Source organism: Rhyacophila brunnea, unplaced genomic scaffold (assembly GCF_057557595.1).
Source record: "Rhyacophila brunnea isolate RB1 unplaced genomic scaffold, BYU_Rbru_1.0 scaffold_12, whole genome shotgun sequence".
NCBI lineage: Eukaryota > Metazoa > Arthropoda > Insecta > Trichoptera > Rhyacophilidae > Rhyacophila > Rhyacophila brunnea.
In genome coordinates, this window is record NW_028232774.1 from 3,385,845 (window position 1) to 3,396,166 (window position 10,322).

The 10,322-nt window shown below is 33.1% G+C and overlaps 1 protein-coding gene across 2 annotated transcripts; it reads right to left on the minus strand.

Moving 5' to 3' along the window:
- Positions 1 to 1,244: 1,244 nt before the first annotated feature.
- Positions 1,245 to 8,353, minus strand: LOC147077666 (death-associated protein 1). 2 transcript variants are annotated; one of them, XR_015072221.1, is made up of 3 exons: positions 8,236 to 8,353; positions 3,702 to 5,262; positions 1,245 to 3,607 (listed from the first exon to the last, which is right to left on the minus strand). XR_015072221.1 is itself a non-coding variant. In XM_085960666.1 (2 exons), exons 1-2 carry the CDS (start codon positions 8,285 to 8,287, stop codon positions 5,009 to 5,011), a joined length of 306 nt encoding a protein of 101 aa, XP_085816792.1. In that variant the 5' UTR covers positions 8,288 to 8,353; the 3' UTR covers positions 1,245 to 5,008. The 2 variants fall into 2 exon arrangements, 1 of the variants encoding a protein (XP_085816792.1); XM_085960666.1 differs by having other exon boundaries at positions 1,245 to 5,262.
- Positions 8,354 to 10,322: the final 1,969 nt, after the last annotated feature.

Consider the following 10,322-nt stretch of genomic DNA (forward strand, 5'->3'; position numbering starts at 1 on the left):
GCATCATATAAACACATCTGGAATGCCCACATCGGCTTCGGTTCGGACACATGCTATATTTATTCGGAAGCCTAAAGCCAGGAAGCTCATCCAGCAGGATCGTCAATACCGGTACTTGCAAGTAGTACTAGTAGTAGATACTTTTCTTCCAATATGATAGTTTCTTTCGATACAATTCTGATAAGAGAGCGGACAAAGCAGGTACTCATCAAGCCGAGTGTGAAGAAGTGACATTGGATCTGGCTTGGCCACGTGCTGTGGATGGCAGAAGAGAACTTCAACCTGGCTTGCCTGTTCTTCAAGCCAACCAGATTCCGGTGTCTTGGAAGGGCACTAAATACTATCTACAGAGTGTATACGGCGATATGGGATGTCGGTATGACCAGGAATGATGCAAGAAAACTGGCGAGCGACAGGGATTCTTGGAGGCGCCGTGTGGTGTCCATATGCTTCAACTAAAGGATGGATATGGCCGAAGAAGACTCATGCCGGGTGCTAGCCAGTAATCCCTTGCAACTCGCTCACTCTGCAGCAGCTCCTCTCGTGTAATCCAGAAAGGGTTCCTCGAGTGGAGACATCAGCATATAGCGAGAGTTTCGTGTTTAAAATTTTTTTATATTCCCTTGGTGGCTATGGAAGCAGAATAGAGGATAGGGGATACTAATTATGTGTTGTGTGTCGACATTATTGACATGGGCACTTAGGGCCCAGAGAGTAGCAGAATATACTAGAGCAAGTATGTGAGTCACAGCCCCAACTTGTTCCAGCCACTTGGCCAGCAGTAGGTAGTGTTAATTGTAGAAAGTACTATTTATCTATGAACAAGTGGTTTCAACTATTGACACCAAGATTAACGATCAGCTTGAATTTGGTTTGGGGCAAAACCGCCACTGCCAAGCATAGTGAGTTGCAAAACTGCCACTTTTGATACAAGTTCCTTGAATATTTACCAATCCAGAAGAAATATTTACCAACAGTGAACTGAAGATGTCAATTTTTAATAAATCCTAAGGTACCTACTTTTCTTTTATATTAAGTCTTTTACCGCTAAAAACGCGTGGCCATTAGATACTATTAGCATGATAATTAAATGTGGTAATTAACTGGTCAGCAGTTAATCATTTTTTCTTGATAGTGAAAATGTACATCATGTAAATAGAGGCGGGTTCGCACCACACCACGTACAAGGCGCTGATTAAATTTATAGGACTTAGGGAATATTTGTGAGCAGAGAGAAAACTCGATTTCATTTAAAACTATTTTATTAATGTATTCAATTATTACAATCTTCTGGAAATGTACATTAAAAAAATAATTTCCTCCGATTGGCAGAACAGTATCAAAGCATCAAACTCGTGTTAATATCTCTCCAATATAACCTGTAGATTTAAATGAAATTTACATTTATTATGAAAAAAATTAAAATGTAATATATTGTGGGAAAAATAGAAATAAGTAGTAAAAACAATGGTCCCATGAAAAAGAGAAAACAGAGTTTAACACTTTTAGTTATAGACATTTGCAGGTAAAGTAAATTATACAATCAGTTGCCTGATTGTAATTAATTATCTGTTTTAGATTTCATACGCAGGAATAGCAAAAACATTATAATTCATACATCACGCACCAAGTAGATTAAAAAAAACGAATATAGCTTATTTTGTAATATTATTGATTGTATAATTAACAGTAATAAACTAAGAATAGTGTAACTTGAAATATAATGAATAACCAGATTAAAAATTCAAGACAAGTTATCTTTAACTCGGCAGAAATGATTAAATGAAATAATATATTCTATAATAATCACGTAATTTGACTGATAAGAATTAACTATAATTTAAAAAGTATCAAGAGATAATTTTTAATGTCTTTCATACTTGCAACGTCATCATAAAATATAATAACATGGAAACTTTCCGAATGAATTTACAAAATCAATACTTGTCAATAAGAATTTTACGAAAGATATTCCTATAATTTTGATCAATCACAACAAACTTCTTCTCCTCTATACGTCTCTATTCGAAGTAAATTTTTAAATTTTCATAACATTACTTATATCAATTCATTATATACCAATTGCACATTACTTTTTTAAAGAAATCTATATAACTAAGAATGTCGATTTCTTTTTTCTATTCAGACTTTTTAAAGAAAGGTTTCAGAAATCGAAAGACTTAAACCGTTGTTTTTTTCAAGATGTAAACCTGTTGAAACCTATCCTCAATTACATATGAAACTTTATTCTGAGTCCATCAATTATCTTGGCCCTAGTTACCATGATTTATAATATCTTTCCAACGATTATAATATGACAGATTTTAGATGGATATGACCCACCCTTAAATATTTTTGATTGAAAATTTCGAGAGAAAGACCAAGTGAATGGCAAATCTGCAAAGATGATGGAAATGGAAATAATATATCTTCGATCATCTCAATGTGAAATACAAAACATTTAGATTGGAGTTGAATTTAATATATTATTTACTATTTATTCAAAAAAAAAAAATGAAATACCTCAATACAATCATAAAAAAACAATGCATCAAAAACCTCAAAAGTTTTGACTGCAATTAATGCAAGAGTGTGGTAAAAGTGAAATCCTGTCAAAGATTATTATTTCTAAAGTCTAGATGGTTACATTGAAACCAGCCTGATCACAATGAGAATGGATATAATTTCACCGAATTCAAAAGATTGATGTTTTGTGTAATTTTATGGGAAGAGTGGATAAAATGTGCAGATTGCATTATGATTTCTAAAATAATTATTGGTTATTAACTCATTACGTGGGTCCAACGCAACTATTTTGTTGCCCATTAGATATAATTAGCATGTTATTTAAATGTGGTAATTAATAAGTAATTAACAGGTCCGCAGTAATGAGTTGACAGTAATTGACTGATAACAGATATCTTTTTAAATCTAAGAGACCGAATCTTTGTCATCAACTCTATTTTAAAGTAAACAATCTGTCATGGTTCACAATTGTATTATTTGTCACAATATAATCATACATATTATGATAAGGCTCTGACGGCATACGGTTGTATCTAAGGTAGGGTAGGATTTACCCTTCAATGGACCCTGGGCTAATAAATACACATTGGGAGGTCCAAAATAATTCTTCTAGCTTTTTGTTAGAAAAGTCATAATAAATTTAACATTTTTCAATATTAGAGGGTTAAATGCATTTAATTTGTGGAAATCTGGGGACATTTTCCGTCACATTTCAGACCCAGGGATCCTGCCCTGGGTTATAGCTATATTAGCGCTATGGTAAATCCAGGCCTGATTCAAGGCATCTACTTTTTTGCAACGATGAAACAACATTAATAAATTTATGACATGTGGCTGGAATATATTTTTGTATAATTCATTTATTAATTAAAAAGTTATACAGTAAAACCTCGTTAATACAAATTCTACAGGACCGAAAATCGAAAAAAAATTCGAATTGTATAGGGGAAGAATATTAAAAATTAGATTTTTTTTTTTTTTTTTGATTTTCATTAACATTGTTTACGATTATAGATGTGCCTACATATTTCCGATTCGGTGTGTGTTAATGGGTCATAAAATGTCAGATTATTTTTATTACCTTCTTAAAATAAGTAATTTATGATGTTTTAAGAAAAGTCTGTCACAATTTTCAATGAAATGAAATGAACTCATGAAATAGAGTACTTTATTACGATTTATTGAATATTTTTATATGCCAGTACTTTTTCGTGAAAATTTCGAATTATCCATGTTCTTATTAACGAGGTTTTACTGTACTTCTTCATTTAAACGACATCAAATATAACAGAACGATGTAATATTTGAATTTAAGCAATATTGCACCTAAATAATTAAGACACCTTCAATAAAATTACAAAGGAAAGATAAGATAGTTTTTATTGGATAAAAAATATGGCTGCAATGCTCTGAATTACAAATAAAATGATATGACATTTCGTCAAGTTTAATTTGCCAAAATTTGTGACAAGAAAGTGACATTATATTTTGTGCAATTGATAAATGATTTTACATTCTTTTTGTCAGACAAAATGTCATAAAATTTTTGGGACAGTAATAATTATAACGAATCAATATTATTTATTACATAAAAAAAATTCAGAGCAAGGTAGCTTATATAAAAAAAATCCTTATAAAGTAATAAATTCATTTTTTTTTTACATAGGACGTAATATTAGAAGTAATAAACATTACATACATGTTGTTTTTAATATGACTTCAATGCACGATTGACACACTTATATTGAAAATTATTTATTGTAGTCTGATGAATGTATGAAAATGATAAGAATATTTCAAAACAGCAATAATGCTGTAAACACCACAAATCTACTAAGAAATTTTTAAAACATCAAATCGCAGCTACAATTTTTCACGTTAAATAGTTTATTATATAATCGACATTTTTTGAAATCAAGAAACCAAAGATATTTTGACAGATAATGCGGATAAAGTGAAATATGATGTGCCCTTCTCAGACACTACTTTAACTCTTGAGTTCCATCTATTGTCTTTGGTGAATTTATGATAAGTATAAAATTGCCAATTACGAGATATATACATATAGTTTTACTAAGTTTTGTGATATCTTTCATTTGAAACTCTTGAAATAATGATAGTAGGTATATGAAGGTTAATTTTATGACATTTACCATTTCAGTATGTTTTCTCGGTTTACATGAAGAAATTTAAGTTTCTAATATTTTGTACTTATCGTAAATTGAGCAAATACCACAGATAAAATAGACATTAATTAATACAATCATTAATGCATAGTTTGGCATCACCAAGAAGGTTTGAATTATTTCTTGCATAAATCAATGGGCAGTACCTTTGGTATCTTATAAAATGAGACAATGTGGATTTTGATATAAATAATGTGTACCATAAACTGAATTTAAATTTTGTTTTAATAGGCTTGGAGCTGATGCAGCATTCTGTTGTCTTGGGACATTCTATCGGATCTTAAGTTGGTGTGGATTCACTTTTTGGGTTGGTGGATATTTCCCTGTGGTTTGTTGGCGTGCGCGACTGGTGGCTTAGGAATATGGGCGACTTGTGCAGCTACTTGGACGAATTCGGTGGCTTTTTGGGCCGGCGCTCCGCCTACGGTGGCCGGATTCGTTGGAATGTTGGAGGGGCCCGACAGTCCGGTGACATCGCCAATTATTTCTTTCGACGCTTTGCCAAGGTGGCCTTCTTTGTGCTGCGTTATGCGCATGCCGCCGGCTTTAACTGAAATCAAAAAGAATATACTGTCAACAAAGAGAATTCGAAAAAAATTAACACATCAAAACGTACGAATTTTACTGTAATATGGAAATTAGGCAAATAATAAAAATGCTATTGACTAAATCCAGTTTCTATTATAAAAGATTTCACAAAGAAAACCCAGATACATTATTAATTATTAGCATGGCGTCATGAGTCATGACTCATGACTGAAGTTTAGTTTATATTTTATGAAATTATTTGTTCAGTAACGGACTCTTCTAAAGTGGTCAGTAATGGGCCTTCTAAATTACAGATGCAGTTCTGACTTACACCAATGACGATTAAATAAATAAAAAAAAGTAATCTTGGAAGTTGAGTAACAAATTAGCAGCAATTTTTACATAGTATCTGCTATGAGATTGGCAATAAACGTTGGACAACAGTTAGTATATTTTGTTTGAATAATCGTAACGTTTACATCACAACATAAAAAATATAAATGTGTATCAATTAGGTATACAGTAGGTGCTTGGTAATCCGGTATGTCCAATAGTTCAGCATTTTGCAACTCAGCTCTATAATCCGACAGGTTTCACATTAAACTGCCAGATTACAGAGCGGAGAGCCGTTTGCTCGGCAGTTCGGTGCCGGACCCTAACAGATAAACACATGTTTGTTTGTTACTCTCGCGCGTGAAAGCGTCACTTAAACAAAATGGCAGACAAAAAATGTAGACACGAAACCCTGAGTACAACCAAAAAGGTGGAAATTTCACGAAAGTTGGCAACTCTGTGATAGAATTATTTCCTATAGAAATTCGGCATTTTCGACAAATAGGTGAAAAAATATGGGTGCCGGATTACCGAGCGCCTACTGTATATATTTTGGCCAACTATCCATGTACAATAATTGATACGGTCCTCCTTTTACAGACATAAGCCGCATTCGTATAAGAATATGAATACTTTAGTTCCAGCACTAGTTGAACATGTTTTGTGTTCGAAATGGTGAATTTATGCAGCAATTAAAAAAACATTCATTCAAGTTTCGGGTTTTTTTAAAAATATATAAGTACTTATTCTTTTTTTAACACAACAATATACCATGAGGTCTAATGACAGTAATGTAGTGAAACAGCAACATAATTAGTAATAGAAATGAAACAATCACAAACATCCAGACTGAGAAAATAATATACATCTATTGTGACCTCACTGGGAAACAAACCCGGAGCTCAGTACCTTACGCATTGCACTATGAGGACCGACTTTATCTTTGCAATATCTGCATATTTAATAATTTGTAGCAAGTATACCTCTCAGCATTAAATGAGTGACGAACTTTAATATGTATGTTTTGTTGTCAAAACAAAACAATAGAGCGATAAGCGTATAAATTTCCTTAAGAGCATACATCAGTGAAACAAATAATTTTCAACAATAGATGGGACGAAGTTGCCAATCGGAGAGCGATAGTCGAGCTGTGAACACGTCAATTTGTTTTATGATGGCGTCGGAGGAATATATTCTTAAATTGTGTAAAGATGACTAAAAGACGTTAAGCATTTACTTGAAAAAGAAAACATGTCAATGAATATATTATTATTATTACTAATATAACATTAAACATAACATTGAATGTACGCATGTTGAATTTTTATGACAAATTATGTTTTGTTCGTCACGTGTCGCGTAGTCATGATCTTTTTAGACCATGCCTCAGCTGAGGTATAGCCCTAATCATAACTAGATCAGTAGGGGCTGTTATGATTTGTTAATTGCGACAATACCTCTTGTAATATTTATGTAGTTACTGCATTTGTATAAATTGGAAGGACAATGTATGAATCCTCCATCGCTGAACGAGTCCGTCATAAGACACTACTCGAATTCCAAAAAATTATGGAATTGATCAACCAAGTGAATCTAAAATTCTATTGAAATTGAAATGCTTGCGGTTTATTACAGTTGCGGGCAATGATAGTGTGATGATTGCTACAAAAGAGTCTGCAGCTAATTTAACTATCATGTTACGCCATAGTTACATGGGAACAGGACGATGCGTTGCATTTAATGCGGGCGAAATTCACGATAAACTGCATGGAACAAACACGTGTGTCCAAATTGAGCACGACATTTGTGCGATTAGTACAATATTGCATCGCCGTACCGCAAGAAAATTAAAATATTGTCAGACAAAACATGAGCATTGTCGATTTAATTTCCGAGATGATTGACATAAACACTAACAAAAAAATGATCACTGTATTCTAATTGGACACCCCCAGATTTCCTGCAAAATCTCTGAGATGTATGTGGGCAACACTGTGCCTTCAAACTTCAAGGTTTTCTTTATGTAATATCTTTTATTATTTCTATATTACTTGACATTAATGTGTAGTGGTGAAAGTTTTTATTTGTAATGAATTTATAGATCAAGGAGTGATTATTAGACAAGACAGTTATGATGCAACTGCACCTTGTAAATATTAACTTTGTGGCCTGATTATAATATTGTCTCATAGTCATAGACAAGACAATGAATGATAATATTTTAAAGCCTATGACACACGATTTCTATAGGCAAATCTTTTGTATTCTAAACAAGACTGTATAAGTACATACATCAGAATGTATAATATTAAAGTATCTTGGAAGACATTGTGCAAAATTAAAATACACAAGGAGTACACATTAGTTAGAAAATCTGTGTATTATGAAGGGTCAAGATAAGAGAATAGGTTATTGATATTATACTCATGTCATAATTTCGCAATCATTTGTATTGGAGTCAGTATTGTACAATGGGTATGCGATGGAAGTTATGAATATTAAATAGATTTATTATTAAAAATGAATTACGCGAAGAGGGAAAGTTTGATTATTGAATAGCGTGCAACGATGTCGACATAGTCATGGGCACCGAATATGAGAACGCGAGTTGAAAGAAAACAAAAACAAAGCTCGTCATCGTTAAAAATATTTTTGATATTACCTGCTGGGGGGTGGCCGGCTTTGAGTTGACATGCATCCTCGTTTGAAGACATTATTTGCTACTTATTTAAAGGATTAAGTTGTCGGACACGAGTTTCTATGACTGGTAAGACAGCTGTGAACTTGCTACGTTCTGTGTTTTATCGGACACCGTTGTCGACGTGTTCTTTTACTTTGCCACTTTATACGGAACAGATAATAAAAGTGCTTTGACAGCAGTTCATTCCCCTGTGTGTAAAACGATAAAGCTTATAACTATAGCAAAGTTTCAAACCTATTTTCTTTGTAAAAGTTTAACTACTGTTCAACAGATGTCTATAAATAAAAAATGCTCTATTACGATATTATTTCAAAATAATATATTATCAAGTTTTTATGATACGCAGCCCCACAGAATAATAACGTGAAACAGTTGCCATATTATAGCAACACTTTGAAGCCAGATTTGGTTTATGAATTATTGACGATCAGGCCATAAAATTCAAGAAATACAAAGCCTCCTGAATGTTCTCAAATACCTGTGTCGTGTCAGAAGAAGACCCGTGGTGCTCATGAATTGGTGCAACCATCTGAGGCATCCGACGTTTGCTTTTATAATCTGATGCGGCATCTCTAAAAGACAAGACAGCGCAGACGATACCAACGGACACCAACGAATCCTATTAATAATACTTTATAACCGTTAGGCTAGGCATATTCGAAACCACTTGTGGATGCGATAGGTCGCTATAACTCTTAGCTATAGCTGTAGGTCAGGTGTTCGCCGCTATACTCAAAGTGCTGAGGTTTTGGGTAGGGGGAATGTTCCCGGAAAAGTGCAGGCGTCCGTGGGTGAAGCGACGGGATGCCGTAATTATGTAGTAGGCGGGATAAATGCGGAAGTCATTGTCACCTACAAAATTTTATCAACTCCTCCTCCTCCCGCTGCCTTAGATGGTCAGGTGGTTAAATGTACATTGTATGTATTACATTTCACCGTAGCATAGTTTACCCTGAGCTGTCTTACCGGAAAGAGATAGCTGTATAGCATTGAGATAAAAAATAACAAGTTATTCGTAGAGCATTGCAAACAGTAGTGTAGATTAGTGTAGAGTAGAATATGTATTAATTGTTTGATATTTATTGGAATCAAAATCAAATAACTATCTGATAATGCAGATATTAATTGATAAAAAAATCTTTTATATTTCCTTAATCTTATGTAATATGTTGAAAATAATATTATGTAGATTTCCAAATACACTGTAAATGTAGAAAAAGTAGCAAGATCTATAATTTTATAGTTATTCAAGTAGCAATAAAATATTTTTTGATAGGTTTTTTCCATACGTGTACGGCACTAGATGGCATTTCTGGAACATTTTGTGGTTGTTCATCTAAGTATTCTAAATAATCACAGTTTGCTAACATTTATTTTACGATCGCCTACCAGAATTTTATATAAATATATTAGATCATTTATTATGACTGTCTTTGTAATTCATTTACTTACCTATTTTCATCTGTATTTCCCTTGTATTCCTTGATACAACAGCACCCAATTAAATGAGATACAAACAAATGCTTACATACAGATTTCCGGACACGGTGTCAGATAGAGAATATGTACGTTTTACTACACTGATACGCCACTTTACCTGTATTACAATTAGATCAAATGATATTCACTTTTATAGGTATGTATGTAGTAATAATTAAATAAATATATTATAATATATAAGTAAAAGTATTTTTAGAATATATTAGGTACATCATTTTCATGAGCCGGAGTGAAAAGTTATGAAGCGTAGGTACCTATACTCTACCTCCGTTAAATCCACAGTTAAGTAGCGATGCATAGATGAGTGAAGCTAACTCGACGTTTTCTATAATTTCTGACATAAGAACCGACTCATTTGCTTTGCTACTGGCTACGTTCGTTTCATTTTCAATTGAAAGTACTGAAGTTGTTAACTGCTACCCCTTTGTTATTTTTTTTAAAACATTTTCAACTTTGAGGAGCTCCTTCACCATCTTCTCTCATTCCGAAGATAGATTCTGAATTCCATGTTAATTATTCAGAAATCGTGTTACGAGTTTACTTGTTAA